This window comes from Eurytemora carolleeae, unplaced genomic scaffold (genome assembly GCF_000591075.1).
Source record: "Eurytemora carolleeae unplaced genomic scaffold, Eaff_2.0 scaffold846, whole genome shotgun sequence".
NCBI lineage: Eukaryota > Metazoa > Arthropoda > Copepoda > Calanoida > Temoridae > Eurytemora > Eurytemora carolleeae.
Genome location: NW_019396740.1, coordinates 4,482 through 29,323, shown reverse-complemented (window position 1 = coordinate 29,323; position 24,842 = coordinate 4,482). Strand labels below are relative to the sequence as shown.

The 24,842-nt window shown below is 31.2% G+C and overlaps 1 protein-coding gene across 2 annotated transcripts; it reads right to left on the bottom strand.

The window, feature by feature from the left end:
• Window positions 1-9,164: 9,164 nt before the first annotated feature.
• Window positions 9,165-24,498, bottom strand: LOC111708017 (violaxanthin de-epoxidase, chloroplastic). 2 transcript variants are annotated; one of them, XM_023481247.1, is made up of 11 exons: window positions 24,471-24,498; window positions 23,631-23,701; window positions 21,967-22,022; window positions 21,180-21,235; window positions 19,736-19,843; window positions 12,919-13,041; window positions 12,466-12,560; window positions 11,798-11,951; window positions 10,550-10,662; window positions 9,919-9,960; window positions 9,165-9,836 (listed from the first exon to the last, which is right to left on the bottom strand). In XM_023481247.1, exons 1-11 carry the CDS (start codon window positions 24,483-24,485, stop codon window positions 9,764-9,766), a joined length of 906 nt encoding a protein of 301 aa, XP_023337015.1. In that variant the 5' UTR covers window positions 24,486-24,498; the 3' UTR covers window positions 9,165-9,763. The 2 variants fall into 2 exon arrangements, with proteins under 2 accessions (XP_023337015.1, XP_023337016.1); XM_023481248.1 differs by having other exon boundaries at window positions 9,165-9,839; window positions 9,922-9,960.
• Between the last annotated feature and the right edge of the window lie 344 nt (window positions 24,499-24,842).

Genomic DNA, 24,842 nt, shown 5'->3' with positions numbered 1-24,842 from the left:
TTGCGCATTTCTGGTGCAGGAAAACATAAAATATTATCAGAATTAAACACTTTGAACCTAGAAAAACTGCAATTTCTTTTACATTATTGATCAGATTAAGTTTTCAAGGGTACCGTTGTGAATTGGGCATTGTTATTTTTGAAAGAAGGGTGGAAGGGTGGGTACTAATAATTACGCTTACAGTCCGTTTAGGAACAGATGTTCAAATATCAATATTGGCGTTTACATAATGTTAAAAAAGAATAATAATAGATATAACTATACTCTAAAATTATAGAAAGCAAATAGCAACAATTAAATATTATTGGTATATAGTGCGAAATATCTATAATGATTTAAATTAATTTTGTGTTATAAACTAAATTGTTGTTTAGAACATGTGAAAATGATGTATCTGTGAATGTTGCGCACATATTAGTTATCGAAAACAATTCTACAAATATGAAAATAAAGATGATTTCTTATTAAAAAAAAATTAGAATCTGTTATGTCTGTTTTATTGGAATAAGTGATTTAAGTGCCACTTAAACTTAGGGAACCAATATCAAAATATTATCTTTTAATATTATATTTTTATATTATTATCTAGTAAATTAGGGACATCCTGTACCTTAAATAGCCGGTCTGTTCCTTTTGAGTTTCTTATATTTGAATTCACAGTAATAACACTTTCAAACCTCGAGGAACAACATAATGTTCCACATGATTGATCAGATAAAGGTTATAAAGGTACCGTTGTGAATCGAGTATTACCATATTTGCATATCTAGGTTTAATTGAAACTACGTGTACACTCCCTTTAATTAAGGAATTTTCTAGCTAATTACATAGGAAATGATTGCTCATAAACATCGACTTCCTAGTCCACACTTATGGCCGGGTTCAAATAAGCTGTTAATAATTAAGGAAAAATTCTTAATTTTAATTTGGAAAAATGTTCACAACCATTCTCTGATATGCAACTTGAAAATTCGAGAAACAACTTTCTCTTTCGAAATCATCAAATTTGCGAATTTTAAAAATATTTGCCAGGTACAGAAAAAACATGACAGTACATATGCCCTAAATAATAACTTTGAAAGCAAGTGTCCTTACAATAAGTAATTGAAATCATTTCCGCAAAAACGGAATCTGAATCTAATATGCAGTTTGTAACTAGGGTTTCCAAATTTTGAGAAAGTACTTGCCCGAAATTTTGTTGCAATGTTCGCACAAACGTAAAACTTAACAAATGTTGTCAGGTAAAAAATACATGCCATATCAACAACAATTGTCGAAATGATATTTGAGCAAATAATATCGAAAATGCTTCGAGTTTTCGAATTTGTTGGACATTTGCGGAAATTTCTAAATTCCCGAATACACTTGTTGAATATCACAGGATGAGACATTAAAGGACGACCTAAGCTCTTAAAAATCAAGTTTTGAAGATTGAATTTGATTTTTTTTTCTTGAATAACGTATTTAAAGGGACTGTAAAGGAAAAATGAAAGGGGGTATAGGCTGAAAGCTAATCACTTTAGCTCTTGATCGCGACCCATGAAAGTTATATCTGATGTTCCTCTCGAGAAATTGATATAAAACTGTGTTAAAATTATACGAAAGTTCATATATGTAAAATTTAGAAAATCTTAAACTTGAATCACGTGACCAGAACTATCACCAATGGCAGAGCAGTATACTGGTCATGTGTCTCCGCCTGTATCACGTGACCACTTTACTGCAATGCCATTAGTGGAATTTCTGGTGAAGCAATACGGACGTATAAATAATATTATGAATTAAATCTATAAAAAATAGAAATAACAAATACAAAATTAGAATTGGATTAAACATTAGTTACAATTAGCTTTTTCTGGGATATCATCATTTTCAGATTGGTTGCATATTTTCCGAATTTAATCTATTTAAACCCACTACTTTTATACAAAATTGTATATATATTAATTTTCGTATAAATTTGACAAAGTTGTAATTCAATTTCTCGAGATAGGAACATCAGATATAACTGTCATGGGTAGCGATCGAGAGCTAAAGCGATTAGCTTTCAGCCTATACCCCCTTTTATTTTTCCTTTACAGTCCCTTTAAGTGGAAAAGTAGATAACAGAAAAGTATCTACCATGATTTGGTTTGGTACAGTCGAACTGAGGCAGAAATTTAAAAGAGTATTATTTAACTAAATTCCCAGTTTACTTTTTGGGGGTATTTGTGTAGGATATAAGAAATAAAAAGAGAATATAAACCTAACCATGAAAATAATATTTCTTACACAAAAATGTTGGTATCTACAATATTGTCTGACTTCATTCATAAAACCGGGTTTCCGAAACTGGGTTAAAAAGATAACCCTGTCTTAAGTTTTGGGCTCTGAAGTTATCCGAGGAAAATTATGAAAATTTGAAAAATATTTAAAATATTTAAAGGGACCGTTCACTTACTTGGGTAATTTCAGGGTAAACTGAACTGTCTATTCGCTCTTGATTGGTAATAGTCTTACTTTTCAAAGACAACTGTGGCCGGAGAAAAAGCCGATTTTTCGTTCAGAATTTAAGCGGAAAGGGACGGTCCCTCTCTATAGACACTATTTGATGTTTTTTTCAGTAACAGCAGCCCAATAACATTTAAATTTATTATATTTTAATGTCATTATGTGTTCGTTATTATGAACTAAAATATGAAAACTTTTGATATTTGAGTTAGCAAGAAATNTGTAAATCTTGAATCTACATGTAAATCTTGAATCTACATGTAAATCTTGAATCTACATGTAAATTTGGCTGTCTGTCTGTTTCCAAATAACTTCAAAACGGCAGAACCGATTAATTGGGCTCAACATTTTTTTTGGCAAGTCACATGACCCATGGGAAGGTTAATTGACGATCTAAATAACTGATTTTTTTCCACAAACTCGAATTTTCCCATCCCTATATTTGTACAACCTGATAGCGTAAACCTTTGATATTTTAACTAATTTATGCTCTTTCATCTAAAACAGTCCAGAGTTTGAAATATCAAAGGCCTACGACATCAGGTTGCAAAGATATTGAGATTAGAAAAACAGAGTTTGTAGCAAAAACTCAATGACTTTAAAAACTTTGGCCTAAAATATGTAGCAAAAAATTTGCAAAGTACGATTTTTGTATTTTAAATGTCAATTTAAAGTAAAAAAATTCAAGATAATGTAAAATATTTTAAACTAGAACAGAGATTTTTATTTTAAATTATTCCTCTTTTAAAAACCTAAATCTTGTTTTAAATAATGAAAAAGCTTGCCTTTCAAAATGTGAATGATGTTTGTGATGATTGATCTCAAAATTCTAAAGGTTCAATCATATATTAGAGGAATTTATATATTAGAGGGATTTATATATTAGAAGGATTTATATATTAGGGGGATTATAATATATTAGAGGGATTCATATATTAGAGGGATTTATATATTAGAGGGATTTATATATTAGGGGGATTATAATATATTAGGGGATTCATATATGAGAGGGATTCATATATTTGAGGGATTTATATGTTAGAGGGATTCATATATTATAATGATTCATATATTAGAATGATTCATATATTAGAAGGGGATTCATGTATTAGGGGGATTTATATATCAAAGGGATTCATATATTCCGGGATTCAAATAAGAGAGGGATTCATATATTTGAGGGATTTATATGTTAGAGGGATTCATATATTAGAATGATTCATATATTAGAATGATTCATATATTAGAAGGGGATTCATACAGTGAAACCCTTAATAACGAATACATCGAAAGAATTCATCAAATGTCGTATTCTTCTCTTTCTGATAATGGAAAGTTGCAGATATTTAGTTTTTTAATTAAATGATTATATGAGCCTCTTTAAAACTGTTCCCGCATATTCATGGTTATTTATTTATTTTTGCAAATACGTAATACGTAATATAGTATAAAACTCATCGAAAAATTGTCAAGACGACATTTGATAAATTCTTCCGATGTATTCGTAATTAAGGGTTTCACTGTATATAAGGGGATTCATATATTAGGGGGATTCATATATCAGGGGAAATCATATTTGGGAATTCAGAAATAATATTTTTACTATATTAGAAAGATAAATGAGAGCGAAAAATGTCCATTTAGCGTCTTTGAGGATCTTAAAAAATATTAAATATAAGGTGTGCATGGTCTTTCTAAAAATCATAAAATTTTTGTCCCGATAAACACGAGAATTAAGGAAAAAATGCTAAATCGTTTTTGTTAAGAATTAGCGCTGCATTACCTAATTGTAAAAATAAAGTTAGGTCTGCTAAAGTATATTTTATGTTAACGGTTTATGACATGTCTGTATAACATCTCTGCAAGATAAACATTGAGTTAAAACCTGTACTGCGTTGAAATCATTTATTAAAACACTAGCAGACGCATATGAAGGCCCCCCGAGGGGGGCACCTATGGTGGGCTCTTGTAATATTATATCTGCTTGCATTTCCCTTCCTCAGGCAATCTACATTCTGCATTGCATTGCATTGCACTCACCCTAACTAAAAGATTAAGAAAAGAAATAAAATATATTCTGAATCACAACAATACCCTTCAAAGCTTTGTCTGATCAAATATTGAATTAAATATCCATGTTTCCCATTTTGAAAACTGATTATTTTTATTTGTGGTTTCTCAACAAAAGTGACTCGTGCATTTCTTGCTTCAGAAACGATGGAAAAATGAAGGTTTCAAAGGTACATCGGGACATGTCACTCTATAAATGGAGCGTCACTTGAAATTACGCATTTATTCCATTTAAGTATGATTACATCGTATAAAAAATACTTTAAAATCTCACTTTTGCCCTTAACTAAAAAAGTTTCATTAAAAAAGCTTTAATCAGCACTGCCTACAGTGTAAATACATACGTATAATTTATAAAACCATATGTATCGATCCTAAGAAAATATAGATGGTTTTTGAAACGTTTCCATCTCTGTTTTTCATCCCTTGAAGCTAGCTTAAGAAAAATATTAACACTTGTAATTTGGAATTGTGTTTATTATCGAATAGTTTACATAGTTAAAAAAGGTAACAATATTTTTTCAAAAAAGGGGTTTTTAAGGGGGTGGGCCACAATGTTGCCAGGGGGGGAACAACAAAAATCTCCCCCTCCCTAACACAAATGCTCTCGTAGCCCCCCGTTGCAGCCTCCGGCGCCTCAGAAGGCCTAACCTAACGTTTGAAAAGTTGCCGTTTGGGAAATTGCACATTTGGGAAGTTACTAATAGCGAAGTCGTCACTTGGGAAGTCACTCTTCGAAAAATGCCTTTTGGGAAAATACCTGACACATTTGAAATTACCCTTGCAGTCCCTTTTTAACTCAAAGACGATTAAATAATCTTCACTTCCTCCCAACTTCAAAAATTCACCAACCTGAATTCCGCAGCAGTTATTACGAGCTCCACAAAAGAATCCACAAAATCCACGACAAGTGCCAGATGAAGACGACATTTTAAATATGAAGCAAGTTTCAAATCTAATTAAATTTCATAATCTAATTCTTAGTATTCACAAGTAAATACAAACAAGGGCCTTTATAAAGCTTAATACGTATTTATGACAGAAGCTTGTTTAACTGCAGGGTTACCCACAAAGGATGAGACTTCTGAGACAACTGTACGGAATTTAGTTAGTTCACTTATTTCGTACACATTAAGCATTCCTTTCAAAAACTACATTTAACGCATAAATTCGGGGGTTTAGGTCGTCATTAAAGGAAGTTTTCGTGAAAAATGAAAAGGGGTATAGGCTTACGGCGAAAAATATGCGCGTTTGATTGCTACTAATATTACTTCTATCTGTTGCATCTATAAGGAGAAAATTGTTAAAAACGACTCATAACGAAGAACGTAGCGTCCATAAAAATTTGGAAAGTTGCAACATTCAACTCTAATCGTAAAGTAATCAATTTAATTCCAAGCAAATCATTCAGATATTACAAACAATAATCATCGATAATTTTTCGACGCATTCCAATATAGTTGATATTTTATAATATTTCTTTATTTTTTTTATGATCTGAGAGTCACATTTGAAAACTTTTATTCCTGTTTCGAGGATTTTTGATAATGAAGACGACATTTTTATGTTTTCCAGGAATGTTCGAAAATCCAGTAACTCTCGGATAATAAAAATAAAAAATTAATATTTTGCCTTTTATAAGGATTACCTCTAACCCACGATCAATGGCAAAACAAATTAGAGGAAACCCCAAAAAAGTGAAAACCAACTTGCGGATAACTTTCTTTGTTCCAATTTAACGAATGTAATAAAAAAACTATTTTCTCTTTGAGTATAATGTTTTGAAGAGTTTATTTACGGGTCAAAATTTCAGACTAAAGAAACACATTATGAATTTCATAATTCCTAAATTTTAAAACCTGATGGTGTAAACCTTTGATATTTCAAACAATTTCAAAGACTATGTATAATTTATATTGTATAATCTGACAGAATTCATTTGTTGAAATATTAAAGTTTTATAATCTGACAGAATTCATTTGTTGAGATATAAAAATTGTATACAGTGATAACCAGAAAACAATGGAATAGAAATACGACATTATAGCAATACTTACGCGTTTTGATGTTGTTACAAAGCAAACATTTTTACTATTAACTTAGCAAAGCACAATTTAAGTGAAAAGGGTCTATTTACACTATACAATTGCTATGTCAATGTTCATTGAACTAGTTTAAGTCCTTACTTCAGTTAAAAGTCGTCTTCCTAATTCAGCGTTTTCCGGTTTTCTCTGTATTCTGACAGAATTCATTTGTTAAAATATGAAAGGTCTACGATATCCAGTTACAAAGATTAGAGGGATTAGGAAATGGTGAACAAAAAAAACAATTATTTCAGTTCGTCTTAACAAATCTTCTCTTTGTACTGGGTTTTTAATTTGACATATAGTGTAAGTTAAGCAGAATTGTTGAAGGCAGTCTAAAATTTGGTAACTAGTCCTTTTAAAAGTACGGGAAGTTGATTCCTCTGAGAATCATTTAGCTACTCTTGAACTAAAAGCCTGGAAACATTAAATGTATCTTGGGAAACCTTGATTCACATTTTTTGTTAAATTCATTTATAAAAAAAGTGAAGCGGAAAATATTTAAAATTTTCTTTAAAAAAGGTTTCGGAGGAAAAAATACTTCTAGCCCAGTGCAGAGGCGTGAAGTGTTATGCATTTAAAAGCTGCTGAACTCTGAGGATGAATAATGAGAGTTATTTATTATTTTATAACAATGAAACTGGTTTTATTTTACCTTGTATATATACACTACAGTATACAAATATACACTGCTAGGTTGCCATAGAAATATACTAATAGAGGGGGAATTAAACTGAAGGTACTGTTTACATTTACTTTCACCACATTTAGTCTATTTTTGTGGAAAATAAGACTCAAGACTAAACTCTGACTGAAACTAATTAAAGACTTAAGTTTTGGGATAAGTTCAGACTAATTTTTTACAGAGTTGGGTTTATTGAGCCTGCGTGATTTTGTCATTGATGGATTTTCATTGTTGAAATTGGCGGATTTCTTCCATTTAAATTCTTAGTTGTAGTTTGATTAAAGAAAGACAATCGATTTGAAATTTGAAGCATCGTCTTCTGGAAAATGCAGAATAGTTTACAAAGCCAATTTTTTAGAACTTAAATAACTTAACTCAAGATCCAATGGAATTAAATCTTCCCATCATAAAGTTAATGTTCGATATGCTGGAATCAAGTTTTAAAAAATTCATATTTTTTTAATTTGTAATTGATAGGAAATTAAACATGGATATTTAAAGTATCGAACACGGTAAGCATACCAGACATTTTTACTGCTGAATGAAAGTCAATCAATGAAGAATAGAAATTTTGCACCTAAATCCACTTTTTCGGACCAAAGTTTGCACATTCCAATGTTTCATGCGCAACTTTCGCAAAAAATATTTCCGGTTTTGCGCAAATTGCACAAAAAAATAGCGCAAAACCGCGCAAAACTCATTGCGTTTCATGCGCAAAAATAGCGCAAAAGTTCGCAAAAAAAAAATTGCGCGAAAATACCGCAAATTTTGCGCAAAAGATTTAGCTATTTCGTGGAAACCCTACACCAAGGTCGTTTTTTTATCGAGGACTGGCAGCTGTAGATCACGTGTGCACATGCTGTTGGGTCTAAGATGAAGCCTCAAATCTGAATCTAAGGAATTAAAACCCGAGTGTAAGCTTTAAATCGTGGGCTCAGGAAACTTTAATGAGTTTAGGCAACCGAAACCTCGTTAAGAAAGCTGAGGTTGGGTTTACAGGGGATTAGAAAAAGCGTAGGTTTTCATTTTAACTCCTTGAAAATTAATTTTTATTTAAATCACAATTTTATCAATAATGCACTAAAAGCTTTTATAATAATTTCTTTAACCAAACCACCATGTGTCCCATGTCATTGCTTCCATTTTAAATTCTTCGTTGTAATTTGATTAAAGAAAGACAATCGAATTGAAATTTGAAGCATCGTCTTCTGGAAAATGCAGAAGTTAGAAAACCGATTTTTTAGAACTTAAATAACTTAACTCAAGGTCCAATGGAATTAAATCTTCCCATCATAAAGTTAATGTTCGATATGCTAGAATAAAGATTATAAAAATTCATATTTTTTTAATTTAATTTTAAGCATGCCAGACATTTTTACTGCTGAATGAAAGTCATTAAATGAAGAATAGAAATTTTGCCTCTGAATCCACTTTTTCGGACCAAAGTTTGCATATTCCAAAATGAATCCTGAAATGAAAATGTTGTGGCAAAAACTAAAACTTTGAATTAACAAAGAATCTTTTATAGAATAATCTTTTAATGAAAACTACTAAAGAAGATATTTGAAAATACTTCAGAAGTTAAATAATATATAGAAAATAATTTAATGCTTAAATTTTTACATTATTATATGTCAATAAGGGTTTTTTGTTGTTTAGATCCCTATCTCTGAATTTCTTTTTCATTTATTTTTTTAAGATAAGTTTCTAAGTCTTAGTAATGTAAAGTTGAAGTTCTGAAATCTGAGGGAAAACGGAAAATTTCCTTTCTCTGAATTTCTTATTAACATAAGTAAAAAATTTAAATAAATTAACATATGAGAACATTACAAGAGTGTGCTTGAATACAATATTTACTTGAACCTATATTACAATCTATAAACTAAGTTTTCATCGAAAAAAAATAACTACTTAGTAAAAATATTCATGCATTCATTCGATTTTAATTGAATAGTTAATAGATTTAAAAAATCAAATTTTTCCTCTAAGGTTATAAAATTTTTACAGCATTCAAGTTTTAATGTTTTCTATGTGTAACAAATATATTGGAAGATGATTGGCATTTTTTCAGACAAAAGAGATCTGGAATGTCTATTCGATCATTGTTTAATTAAACAGGCCAGTGATCAATGAATAATTTAACAGGGCAGTGATCAATGAATAATTAAACAGGGCAGTGATCACTGAATAATTAAACAGGGCCTGGATCACTGTTTAATTAAACAGGGAAGTGATCACTGTCTAATTAAACAGGGCAGTGATCACTGTATAACTAAACAGGGCAATGATCATTGTCTAATTAAGCATGGCAGTGATCACTGTATAATTAAACATGTCAGTGATCATTGTCTAATTGAACAGGGCCGTTATCACTGTCTAATTTAACAAGTCAGTGGTCACTGTCTAATTAAACAGGGCAGTGATCACTGTCTAATTAAACAGGACAGTGATCATTGTCACTTGGGCACATTTTGTCCCAGTCAAGTCCATGGGTTTTCAGAACTCTCCTGTTGAAATAAAAACACAATATTAACTCATGGATTATTCAAAACATTAAAAAAGATTAATAAAAATGAAGGTTGTTTTTTCCTGAATTCTTTTAACACTGACTCAGGCATATTCTTGTCATTCCTAGGGAACATAGACAATTAGTATTCCAATTTGGAAATGTCTATTTGTATGTTTGTTTACAATAAACGGCTGGAACGATTAGACTAAGTTTGTTGTGGTTAATCACATGACCCAATGAAGGTTTGTGACTAGTCAAAAAAAAACATATTTGTAATCTTAGAAATTCACTATAAAAAACGGAAATACCCACGAAACATGACAGTTGGTGAATAGTTTTGAATGTCTTCTTCCATGTACTGTATTAGATATAAAAGACTTTTTGTAGTTCATTTTGTTAAAACAATCTTTAACTCAAATATATTTTACGTTGAAAATAATTTTACTTTAAGATGACTCCCATACAATATTTTTTATTATTCTCTTTGGTATCAAACAACTTAAAAAATTATGGAAGAAGACATTTTAAACCATTCACCAACTGTCATGTTTCGTGGGACACCCTGTATCAAAAAATTATGTAGAGATTCTCGGATCCACAGTTTCACAATTCATAATCTTTTTCATATTTTATTTTTTATCAACCTAAACCTCTTTTATTTTCGTGAACCCTCCCTTTATATGTGTTTTTATATTAATTGTCTCGATGTCCCTGTGTTTTGAGATGACTATTCCCCCGGCATAATCTAGAACAGGAAGACGACCACACCACAGCATAAGCGCATAATCAGGAGATGGCATACTTACTAGTCTCCAATCCTCAACCTATAACATTAACATTAACATTCACTTTAAACAATAATTGAAGGTTTATGAGTATCAGTATATAAACTTAACATATTAACATTAACATTAACATTAACATTAACATTAACATTGGCTTTAAACAGTTATTGAAAATTTATAATTGTCTCCAATCCTTAACCTATAACGTTAACATTAACATTAACATTCACTTTAAACAATAATTGAAAGTTTATGATTATCAGTATATAATGTTAACATTAACATTAACATTAACATTAAAATTAAGATTAACATTTACATTAACATTAACATTAATATTATCATTAACATTAACATTAACATTAACATTAACATCGGCTTTAAACAGTTATTGAAAATTTATAGTTGTCTCCTATAACCTATAACATTAACATTAGCATTAGCATTAACATTAACATTAACATTAACATTAACATTAACATTTACATTAACATTAACATTGACTTTAAACAGTTATTGAAAGTTTATGATTGTCAGTATAAAATGTTAACATTGACATTAACATTAACATTAACATTGACTTTCAACAAACCATTAATTGTTATGATTGTCAGTATTCAATGTTAACATTAACATTAACATTAACATTAACATTAACATTGACTTTAAACAATTCATTAAAGTAAATAATATTAACATACACATAAACAATAACATTAACCTATAACATTTATACGTTAATATTTATTAACATTAACATTTGTATGTTAATATTAACATTAACATTTGTATGTTAATATTAACAATAATTAAATTAATAAATAACATCAATGGTCTCATATCGTGCCTGGTATCCTATAGTGAATGGTAGGCATATATTTTAATTCAGTGAGATAAAGAAAACAACTGTTTTTACAATCTGCACACAATGATATTATACTGGAAGAAATCTAGATACACTTGTTGCAGTGTCCCTGATTATATTTGTGTTACCATGAAATGAACAAGGAATACTAAATTAAGGATCCGGCCGTATTCAAACAATTAAGGCTTAGAAGGTGCTCCAGAAATATCTACAAACTATTTTACCAGTTTTTTTGGTAGATATCTACGGTCAGATTTTAGATATTGCAAGGTTTAATGATAATTCCTACTTCAAGCTTGTATAAGGTACCTGAGGTTCAAGAGGTGCATCTGTATAAACATGATTAACAACTCCAGGGTGTGGCATGGAAACATTAGCAATAGTAACAATAATATCTGTAGAGCAACCATTATGCTTTCCTCCACAGTAGGTCACGTTGTTGATCCATTGTCCAGATTCGGTTCTAACATATATTTTCATACTTTTTAGCTATAGGGTTATCCATATATAAAGGATGATACTTCAAAGAAGAATGTTCGGAATTTGTTTACTTATATTTCTTATATTTCTGATATTCCTGCCATTGTGTATTTATTTAATAAATCTTAAAATTTTCCATCTTAAAGATATTATTATTTGTTGAAAGGAAGAGTGGCATAGATTAATTAAGATATCAGGTAGGACACTAGATGTCTCCTTTTCAAGATTTTCCGTGTGTTTTGTTTACATTTAACCCTGAGGCAGAAACCCAATGGAGTTACACGTAGTCGGTGTAGAACAGGCTCTCTCTATGTCTTGTTCTACGCTGACTACCCGTAACTCCTATTGGCTTCTGCCTCAGGGTTATTGTAAACTATCACAAAGAAATTTTGAAAAGACGACATCTAGTGTCCTATATCTTATTTTAACTAATCAATGAAGCGTGGGATCAAAAAAGTTAAAGGTAAAAATATGAGTTTAGAAATATTCTGACTAACTTGATAAATCTCTCATGCTGACAAGGATACCAATCATATCCTCCAGGGTAGGGAGATTCTCCACAGTTCACACCTCGTAATACCCACCAGTCACCCTGTATATAATAATTTTACTACCAGTCACCCTGTATATAATAATTTTACCAACAGTCACCCTGCATATAATAATTTTACTACCAGTCACCCTGTATATAACAATTTTACTACCAGTCACCCTGTTTTCAATCATTTTACTACCAGTCACCCTGTATATAACAATTTCACTACCAGCCACCCTCTTTATAATAATTTTACTACCAGTCACCCTGTATGTAATCGTTTTACTACCAGTCACCCTGTATATAATCGTTTTACTATCAGTCATCCTGTAGATAACAATTTTACTACAAATCACCCTGTATATAATAATTTTACTACCAGTCACCCTGTCCTCCATGATGTATACTCTATTACCTCTATGTCCTCCATGGTTTTGACTGAGGTTATAGCATCCTTGTTAGAGCCTACACAAGGACCATCATCAGGATATTGTTTTAAACACTTATTATCCAGCATACACTCAATCATTGCCATAAACTAAAAACAAAAATGTTGCATTGAATGAACTGTTGGGGGAAAATTAAAGAAGGTATCGGTCAATACTTTTATATTAGAGCAGCAAGATCAATCCAAATATTAAAACTACCTGAGCTAGGGACTCTTGTATTATGGATATTGAGACCAATGATTGATCTCTATCTTTCAATCTTTATTCGAAATCCTGCATGGTAGTTGTAGCCTGGAGGTATAACTAAAATAATGAGATTAAACGTGTCCTTACTGGATATCGATATCAAGCGATCGGGATTATGACAAACCAACAGTCAGCACAAAAGTTCCCAGCTCAGATGTTTTTGTGATTTATTGATCTTTATCGGCAGATCTCTAAAGATAAAAATTACACCCAAATATATTTCAAGAGCACGGAACTGGTACACAAATTACATCATCATTATAGACCTAAATAAATATCTAAATTATAAAATAAATATTGAACAGATTTTTTGAAAACTTTGCCAGTATATAATTAAAATTAGTTAATTCGGAAAAATATTTGTTTCGTCTTTCACCAAGAAATTGAAAAAATATAAAACAGGGGTAGCCTTAATTAGACGAAACTATTTAAATGTGATTCCAAGGTTACAATAAATCTTCTTCGGCTAGGGTTTCCAGCGAAATCGGGAAATCGTTTGGGGAATTTTGGCTTTTTTGAAAAAAAAGTTTTTTGCCGAAAATTTCACCTTTTTTCTTATTTCGTTCGTTGAAAAAAGTGCAAAAGGTTTCATTTTATTGCAAAATTTCGCTTTCATCTGTTTCGCGAAAAAAATGCGAAATTTATTGTACTATAATAATGAACTTCTAATGCTTTTTTTGCAGCTACAACAGTAGCGGTGTTTGCGGATTTTTTTTACGCGAAATATTTTTTCATGAAATTTCGCCTCATTGTGGCTTAATTTATTTTTGCTAAAATGCGAAATTTCGCGGACAAATTTGCTAACAGAAAACTTTCACCAATTTTTGAAACTTTTCGCAAAGTTTTAGTTTGCTGGAAACCCTACGTCTGCCTAAAATGGTCGTTTAACGGCATGTTTATTGATTGACGATAAAAGAAACATGTTTACATTTGCAGGGAACCATGATTTTAAGGAAACACCTAATAAAAGTTTCAAACAGTCGTCTCTGAAGTTTCTCCCTTTGTGGGTTTCCCTATAAAAGCTCACAATTCATATACAAGTGCATAAAAAGTTTTTAAATGAAATTCAATTGATCAGAGCTGCGAACTTTAGAATGGTGGATATCAGGATTAATGCTTAATCCTCTCTTTTTGCTAATCTCGAGACTAACATAATCTCAAAATTATGTTAGTATTGAGATTAAATATTTCGATCAACAAAATGGATTTTAAGAATGCCAGATTGGTTCGTTTTCTTGACTGAAAGGGCCCTCACTTAATTTCTCACTAATTTATTTTGTAATACATTAGTTAAAATTGCTCACAAAAGAATCCCAAACCTGGTCTTAAATATTTTTCTTAACCGATTAATTTACAAAATGGCCGACAACAAATTCTTTATTTGTTAGAAATTGCGGTTTTCTCTCATGGAATAGAAATTATTTTCAAGGCTGTCATTGGTCAATACAATTTACGAACTATTCCTACACTCTCATTGGAGAAAATAATGTACGGATATCCAAAGAGAGAGAAAAAGAGTGGATTAAGGACTAAAATTAAAAGTTTCCACAGTGGATATTCGGATTAAGTAGTTTGGATTAAAGGTTATCCATTCTAAGTTTCCCAGCTCAGAACTTTTAAACAATGGATATTTATCTATTTCTCTTTCCCTCCCTCGCTCCGAAACAAATTAGCCGATGGATTTATATTATATATGTGTATGTATTTTTTTCTACGTGTTGCCTTTTATAAAAAATTAAAGACACCAGAGGTCTCTCGGTTCCTTTCTTATCAGACATTTAATGAGTTTTATTTTTAAAGTGATCTCTAAAGTTTATAGATGTCATCGTTCTTGATTAATACAAAAATTAATAAAACACAAGACGTCTCTCGGGTAATTTTTAATGACCTTTCATTTAGACTATACGTCATATTATGTATTCAAGCTATAAAGTACACTCTGTTATCTAATTGCAAGAAGTTAAATTTGTTCAATTGATTAAAATAAAAGAAAACATGATCGAGAATAAAATGTAGGAAGTTCAAATAAACACGTGGTGAAACAAGCTCAGACATTTTTGAAACCTTAAATAGTGAGCATAACAAAACAGACCAACTTTTAAGTAGCCGTTTGGTTTAAGCTAAGAACTGAACTAACGGTAATAAAATTACAACACAATTAAATTAATTTTTATTTTTGGCAAAAATTATTTTAAAACACATTTGTTCGTTCTTTTTATCTCACGAATGGTTATTCTCGCTCTTTAACGATTTCAAAATGCTTGTTTTTGCCTTTCGTTAACAAAATCTTACGCAATTTTCAAAAACTTTTGTCTCGTTTATGAAACGTTGACCAGCATTACCTTAAAAGTCACTAAGGTCGGTACGCTAAAAATTTGAACAAATCTTAAATTTTTCAACAAGTTAGTACTCACTACAAACCACTTCCTAATCTTGAATATTCAGTTTAAAACATTTCCAAACCCTTCCCTAACCTAGAATATTAAATTTAAACCACTTTCCAAACTAGAACATTTAGTTTAAATCACTTCCCTCCTAGAATATTTAGTTTAAAACACTTTCCAACCTAGAAAATTTATTCAAACTACTTCCCAACCCAGAATATTCAGTTTAAACAACTTTTCAACCTAGCAATTTAGTTTAATCTAATTCCCAATACAGAGAATTTCGTTAAACAAACCTAAAGTTGTCAACCATTAACTATGATACATGTATGTAAAGACGTCTTTAACTTATAACCCCTCTTGGAGACACTAAAGTCCAAACCAAATAATTTTAAGCGGCTCCGTCCTTTGTTCCCCATCGGAGTGTAAACAACTTAAAGCATTGTGAATCCATCAATTTCAAAAAGTTAAACAAAGAATATTTTCACATAAAGAATTAGTGACTTTCGTCAATAATTAATTGTCATTTTTTTCAGAAGTTTAAAAAAAACGTCTTAGGACTGTCCGACAATTTAACCCTCCAATATCGCTTATTAGATCGTAAGAATCTTTCCATTATAAAAAATTCATTGTAATAATTCACATGTTATTATTCATATCATTTTTTTCAGGAAATAAAGAGTTTCCCTTCATTATCGGTTTTGATTTGAGGGTTATCCCGTTGTCTATCTGTTCATTATTGAGAATCTTGCTGCTATACGACAACAAAAGTATAAACAGAATTTTCAACCTAGAAAATTTAGTTTAAATCACTTTCTTAATCTAGAACATTTCGTTCATTCAACTTTCCAAGGTAGAGTATTGAGTTGAAACCACTTCCCAACCTAGAATATTCAGTTTAAACAACTTCTCATCCTAGATATGGCTTTTGACCATTTTTTATTAAATATACTCTAGCAACTTAATTATGGCTCTTAAAATTAGGTATTAAACTTAACAAATACAATCTTTTAGTAGTCACAACATTTTCTTGTTTATTTGAACACCCTGTATTATTTCGCTAGCATGCTTTCTTTACTCAAATTCAATTTTTAAAAAATTCAGCTTCTCTCACAAATAGATAAAAAGTATATTTGTTTTGTACTACTAATAAGTTTTTAACTTTTTAATTGTCTAAACAATGTTAATAGAAACGAATCTAGAGTCTAAAATACCCAGACGTCTAACTAAATAGCAAAGATAAGAGAGTAAGTGCAGAAAGTATAAGTACTACTACTACTATTAAAGATCTAATAAAGGGAATGTTGACTAAAAATATTGCGTTTATAGATTAATTAATAAACAGATTGGACACTAGATGTTGTCTTTTCAAGATTTAGGTTTTTTTTGTCAAAATAACTCTTAGGTAGAATCCCAAAGGAGTTCCACGCAGGCAGCGCATGCTCTCACTCTTTTATTGTTATTTTACGCTTCCTGGGCTTCTGCTTCAGGTGAATGAAAAACCCCTAAATCTTGAAACACGCCAAAGTGAATAAATACTAAAGTGGAACAGACTAAGGCAACGACGACAGGTTGGGCCATAAGGTTTCATTTGGTTTGGAAATAATTGCATGAAAAGATTTCTTTTGGAAAGTTAAGACTAGAAAAAATAGACAAAAGACCCATGTAAATGTCGTCTTCAGTTAGAACTTCGAAATTTTCATAATTAAAAATCAAAAATTTGTGTATGTTTGTATGTAATTTATATGTAAATACTACATAGTTGTAACAAATCTAGACGCGATTACTATACTCAAAGTCTAATAAAGAACACACTTATCTCTATCTCTAGCCAAAACTCAAGGCTCTCTATTCTCCGCCAAACTCTAGGCTCTATATACGTCTGTATAAATCAACGAATACAATTGAACTAAATTTATTTATATACAGGTGAATTTAAACTGACCGTACTGGTCATTAAGGGTCAACATGAACATAGATAAACGAACATAGATAAATACAGAATTCATTACATAGTTGCTTAATCAATTCATTGATTTTGCTTGGCACTTCTAATTTTATAGGAGTTTATCTTTAAAACTGCTTAGTTTTGTTCTATCAAATCCACTCCATTCCCCAATATGTTTGTAAATTTCTTAAACACATCTGTTATTATCCAAAGACGTATTTAAGGGGGGCCATGGAAGCTCATCCCCTACCTGGATTTGTGAAATTGTGCTTTTTGGGGGGTTTTGGCCTCCCCCCCCCCTAAAAAGAAAGAGAAGTGTAAGCCCTATCTGGGCAAAAAAAAAACCTAAATACGCCTCTCTTAATATCTTTAAAACTATGTTTAATTCTTTACCACTCTTAAATACAAAGTGGAGACCAAGAGATATATTTCGAAGATCTTCATTTTTCGGTATCACAAATTCTGCATTCCTTGTTTTACAGATTATACATGGAGGCATTATTGTGCTTTCAGAAAATATTCATTGTGCAGTAAAATGGCTAAAATTTCCTTCTGAAATCTTAATTTACGTTTATCTATATTTAGGTTAAATACAAATTCTAAGTCTGTGTTTGTAAACAACGGGAGTTTCTGTTGTACTGTGCACTCCGACCAGACCAATTTACATAAATAAAATTTTTAAATACTTGGGACATAAAATTAGGTCAGGTTAAGACACTTTCTAGGCCGGGCGCTGCGGCTAGGACAGGCTAGGGGGCCGAGCGCTGCGGCCACGGGTTAGGTTAAGTTATGACACTTTCTGGGCCGAGCGCTGCGGCTAGGATTCAATCTCGATCTACAAATGCGCTGCGGCTAGGACAGGCTAGGGGGCCGAGCGCTGCGGCCACGAGTTAGGTTAAGTTATGACACTTTCTGGGCCGAGCGCTGCGGCTAGGATTCAATCTCGATCTACAAATGTCATCCCCCCATAATCATGCTTTTAATTAAGCGCGGCAGTGAAGTCTTCCCCACTCGCACACTCGAAGGTTGGAGTTCAGCCTCTGCCCACTTTAGTATTTAATAACCTTGGTTTCACGCAGGCAGTGCATGCTCTCTCTCTGTCTTGTAATTTAACGCTGCCTGCGCTTCTGACTCAGGTTTATTGTGAACGAAAAACCCAGGTTCTTGAAAAGATGATATCTAGTGTCCTATATGTTATTGATAATTAATATATGGTCGCGTTCTCTGTTACTTTGATAATTCATCCTTTCTTAAAAGAGAAATAAGATCTCCTTTATATTCAAAGTTATAGACTAAGGCCCAGATTTTAGACTTTTAAAGGGAAAAAATGCTCTTAAACTTAAAAAGTTTGCTAGCGCTCGCGTAAAAATCGATGAAAATTTTGCCAATTACTTGTTAAAAACTAAATTTAAAAACAAGTGCTTTATAGTACATGTCTAGTGCTAAAAACAAGTATATCGAGGTCAAATCAAAAGTCAAGGCGTGGTGATATTTCAAAGTCGACCCAGTCTTGAAAATTATTGCAACATTCAATATCAGCTTGGATATTGTAAATCTCATGATTAATGGTTCTCCTATACTCCCTGGTCAATGTATGATAGTAAATATAATGATGAAGACTGACTAAAAAACTCAACAATAATTTGGTCAATTTGAACTTTGTTATTGCTTCTGTAATGAGACGAATAATATATATTTTCTGCAGTATCAGTGACCTGGAAGATTAAGGAAGGAATTAAGATATTATGAAACCTAGGATATGTTTTCACTAGCATTAGGTTTCATCTATATTGGAGGGGGGGGGGGAGCACCCACTGCAGATATAAATGCTCGAAACATGATTGTCAACCACCAGAGTTAGAAGACAATCACAGGTTTTTGCTTCTATAAAAATGGAACGTGACGACTGAAACACCTCTTGGTAGGTGCGACAGGATCGTTTTATGAAAACAAATAATGTAGTTTCGGTGTACATTTTTTGTTATTTTTCCTGGTAACTGAAATTTTGGCACTTCCGTATCTTAAAAAAAGAATATTTAAGTTCTCTGAGGGTTCTCATATCCATGGGTCATCCTACCTGAGGGTTCTCATAACCATGGGTCATCCTACCTAAGGGTTCTCATATCCATAGGTCATCCTACCTAAGGGTTCTCATAACCATAGGTCTTCCTACCTGAGGGTTCTCATAACCATAGGTCATCCTACCTGAGGGTTCTCATAACCATGGGTCATCTCACAGAGATATGCACAGGATGCCACCTTATCTTCCCGGTCAATATTTTCCAGCATACAGGTATTTATGCAACCAATAGTCTAAATATTATATATTAAAGATTAATATTGAATATTTTCAAAGAAATATAGAAAAGAGCCCGGCTATTAAGATTTTAGCTATTTTTCTTTTAAAAGTGGAACCACTTAACTTGGAATCTTAAAACCAATTGATATAAAAGTTCTCGTGTTCTCGAGTTCCCCATCAAAATTTGAGGCAATTCGGTAATGGGGTTCATGAGTTATGACCCAAAAAACAGACAAACAAAGATTAATTAAAATTACTTGTCTTATAGTTCAAATCTTGTTTCTTAAACTTCATCACTTCTTAACCATTTTTTTAAAAGAGAAAGTTACTACTACTACGAAAGATGAAAATTGAAGGAAACATTCTAAAACTGTTATAAAAGTGTGTTTTGGCTAAGCCCGCGAGTATGAATTCTATTTGAATATAAATACATATATTTGACAGAAAATAAATGGTGAGTCCTGTATTTCAGACACTTGACAAATCCTTGATTCAGGTGTGGCACCATAGAAGAGATGGGAATCCTTGTCTCAACCGTTTATAAATGTTTAAAGTTTTATTTTTATTAGCTTATAAGATTATACAAGATTACGTGATAGTTCTAAATTTTAAAAGTGTATTCTCTAAAAGTGCTGAGTTGACATTTTGAATAAAGTAATAATTGAGAATATAATTTTGACATTTTGTTCATGGTTTTTCTTTTTAACTCACTGTTAACTTTAGACAGTAGGAGACATTGAGAGACATTACTGCTACGGCCTTGTGACCCCATAGCTCATTTTCATTTTGAAATATTTCATTCTTGCGTGGAATTTATTTCAGTTTGACGTAAACTCAAACACCTTGACTTTTGCGAAACGATGCCCGTGCCTACAATTGGAGTTTATTCAATAGATTAATAATATTGCAGAAAAACACTAGATGTGAGGCTTTTTTCGTTCACAATAACCCCGAGGCAGAGGCCCAATTGAAGTTCCACGCAGGCAGCGTTGAAAACCAAGACATAGATGGGAGAGTATGCACGTAACTTTCTTGGGCCTGCCTCAGGTTTATTGTGAAGTGTTATCTGTATTGTTTTTATCTATGATTGTATCACATTGTAGCAAACCATTCCAAAATATTTCAATTCTCAGAATTAAAATGTTAATCCCAAAATATGATCTAAAGTTTCAACAGATTACTTCACTCAACATCTGAAGATCGACACAAATGTATTTAAAACTATTAAACAATTTGTAAAAATCGTAAAAAGAAAACAATTGTAACACCATACTTAGGTAACACTCAGTATAGTACAAGATAAAAAACTTTTACGAAAAAAATAATTTTGAATTAAAAAAAAGAATTAACCTGGATACATTTACTATTTGTGAAACACTGTGCTGCAGCCGCTTTACAGTTGGATCCTAGAAACATTATTTAAAAATATTGTCGTGACAAACGATAATGTTCTAAAAACGAACAATAATGTTCTCAAAAACAAACGATAATGTTCTAAACAACAAACAATAATGTTCTATAAACAAACGATCTAACGCTCTAAAAAACAAACTATAATGTTCTAAAAAACGAACGATAATGCTCTAAAAACAAACGATAATGTTTTAAAATACGAACGATAATGTTCTAAAAAACGAACGATAATGTTCTAAAAAACGAACGATAATATTCTAAAATAGGAACGATAATGTTCTAAAATACGAACGATAATGCTCTAAAATACGAACGATAATGTTCTAAAATACGAACGATAATGCTCTTAAAAGCAAACGATAACGCTCTAAAAAACAAACGATAATGTTCTAAAATACGAATGATAATGTTCTAAAATACGAACGATGTTCTAAAAAACAAACGATAATGTTCTAAAAAACGAACGATAATGCTCTAAAAACAAACGATAATGTTCTAAAATACGAACGAAAATGTTCTAAAAAACGAACGAAAACGTTCTAAAAAACGAACGATAATATTCTAAAATAGGAACGATAATGTTCTATAATACGAACGATAATGTTCTGAAAAATGGACGAAAATTTTCTGTAAGAAAAACAAACCTTGCTCTCACAACCCCCCCAAAAAATGTGTTTTTAAATTTGAAAAATGAGTTTCCAATTTTTAAGAAAATATTTATCACCTATACAGACTTGAGTTTTCCAGAAAGGATCCCATTTGGTCATCAACAGAATTTGACTAAAAATGATAAAGGGATAAAGGACTAATAAAGGGATAAAGGACTAATAAAGGGATAAAGGACTAATTTACAAATACATTTTCATTTTTAATCTAGATCAATTAATAAAGGGAAGGACTAATTTATAAATACATTTTCATTTTTAAGCTAGATCAATTACATAAAATAATAAAGGGATAAAGGACTAATTCACAAATACATTTTTATTTTTAACCTAGATCAATTACATAAAATAATAAAGGGAATATATTATATTTTTAAAAGGGGAGGGGGGGGGGGGCACTCACGGCTTTATGAAGAAAAAGAGTGCAGGTCAAAAACAAGGGCCAATGCTAAAAATGGTTTGGTCTTAGACAAATTCCAAATTCTAAGTATATACTGTAAATGAAAATGCAATTACAACACACGGTTTAACCCAGAACTTCGGAGACATCGAGTGAATATATAAAATGTCGTCTTGAAAATTTTTCTTTGGGTTTTATACTATTATACCTAAGTCCAAATCTCAATAATTGTAAAAATAGATAAATAGCCATGGAATATGCGGGACAAGTTTTAAATAGCTCAAACAATTATTCAATTAAAAAAACTAAATATCTCAGTATTCCATTATTGCAGTCGGCTAATCAGAAAACGACATTTTATAAATTCTTTCGGCGTCATCAATGTTCTTTGTTAAAAATTATAACATTTTGTGCATAATGTCAAAATACCGAAACCACTTAAAAATTACAAAACAATTAAATATTCGGAATCTTAAGGAGAATGTTCAGAATATATTGCTTGTCTGTCTGTCTGTTTGAAAATGCGCGAAAAAATATTATTAAATCCGCGAGTTATATTTAAATGGGGCCATTTTATTAAATGAATTCTAACCCTGTTTGCCAGCAGGGCGTGAAAAATTGCAATAAATGCAGCGTATCTAAGAACCCTGGCTATTGAAATGTATGGGTACGCAGGGTACGGATATTACAGAGTACATTTTATTAAAATATAACAGGTAAATGCATTTTTGCAAACCTTTTCATAATTTCATTTTGTAAGATAATAATTGTTAACAATTCGTGTATTTTTTAACAAGTTATTACATGTCCACGAGAAGTTGAATAATCTGGTAAAGAAAAGAAAAATCTATTGAATATGTAAAATATGAAACGTATCGTTGTTGGTAAGAATATTGGTCAATTTGCTTACACACCCCACATTCGGCACGTGTATATAGATTCATTCTAATTTCAAACGAACCTCCAATTAAAGATGTACAATGCTTTAATCACAACTTTAGTCTGATCAATAATGTTGAAGATATGGTCATTTCTCTTGCTTTGCTTTATGTGTTAAGTTTTACTTTTAATCAGTTGAAATTGAAAATAAAATAAAAAAATGTTCACAGAAAAATCATGGATATCTCATTCTTTTATTGACCGGACAAAGCTTTTAAATGAAAATGTATAAAATAATCAAATGCGTAAAGTAAATGATTATTGAATTACAGACCAAAACACGTTTGATTTCAAATCGAAGAAACAGAATGCTGCTCACTCTGGTTAGTCCGGTGTGATATGTCTAGTATAGATTGGGGAGGTTAAATATCTGTAAACTTATACCTGATAATTTGCTGTGTGGTCATAAAGTATTTTGCAATAAGAACAGATACTAATAAACTGCCCACAGCAGTCTAAAATATTTAATTCAATCAAAACTGTTTTTTATATAAAAACCCAAAAAAGTATATCTTTAATGGACTGTAAGCGTATTTTCATTTTACACTCCATGCTAAGATGTCAATGCCTGATTTATAACGGTACCATTGAATTTGACTGATAAACTTTGAATTAGATATTCATTATTTTGTTTCTTAAAACTATTCAGTTTCCCCTGAAGTTCAAGTGCCCGTTTTACAATGGTAACTTTAAAAACTTTGAAATTAATTATATATTGTAGAAGCAGAACTCTGAGAGGATCAATCCAAGAAATGCTCGAAGATAAAGAAGAAAATCTCCGAACAAGAAAACTAGAATCTAGGAATCAGTCAGTCTTCATCTTTCAACTCGTGCAGATCTATCCTGGATAATAATATCTGTTGATTTAATAAATATCAAATACACTATATCCTAGACTTGTTCTTACTCTCTGAAGTGGTGACCCCGACGTCTATTTATTTATTTATCGTTTATTTATTTTAAAACTGAAGATTTTTAATGGTGGGTTCTCCGCGGAAATGAATGTAGGAAAAAATGTAGGAATTATCAAAATTAAACACGTTTAACATACAAAAACTACGATATCAGTAGCTTCCAAATTATTGATCAGACAAAGGTTTCAATGGTACCGTTGTGAATCGGACATTGTCATCTTTGCATGGAGGGTCACTTGAAATTACACTTACAGTACTCCCCTTTTTTGCAACTTTCTTTTTAAAAATGAATTATTTAAATATAACTTACCTTGCTTGGGAACATTTTGATATTGAATTTTTCTGAAAAAATTATTAGTCTAAGTTATAAAGAAATATTGTTTTTTTTAATGATTGATGTCAATAAACAAAGATTTTTGAATAATTATTTTCTAGATAATAATTTTGCTGTTTAAGTGTAATAGATAAACTTAAAAATGCCGGTTGATACAGAGTAGTCCATAAAGTTTGAGACTTAACAATAAACTCCGCACGTTTTTTCTTAATTAAATGGTTCGTTGTAAGCTTAAACTTAAATTGGGAAGAGTATTTGCCACTAAATCAAATTTTCTAATCCTTTCTAATATCTTTGCAACCTGATGGTGTACACTTTCGATATTTTTAATTTAGATTGTTTGATCTA

Excerpts from the sequence above, each read along its gene's own strand:
- LOC111708017 (XM_023481247.1), bottom strand. Across the intron at positions 19,844-21,179 it reads CAAATAGTAAATGTATCCAG|ACTATTGGTTGCATAAATAC; the intron begins GTTAATTCTTTT and ends TATAATATTTAG. Across the intron at positions 9,837-9,918 it reads TCAGTGTTAAAAGAATTCAG|GAGAGTTCTGAAAACCCATG; the intron begins GAAAAAACAACC and ends TTATTTCAACAG.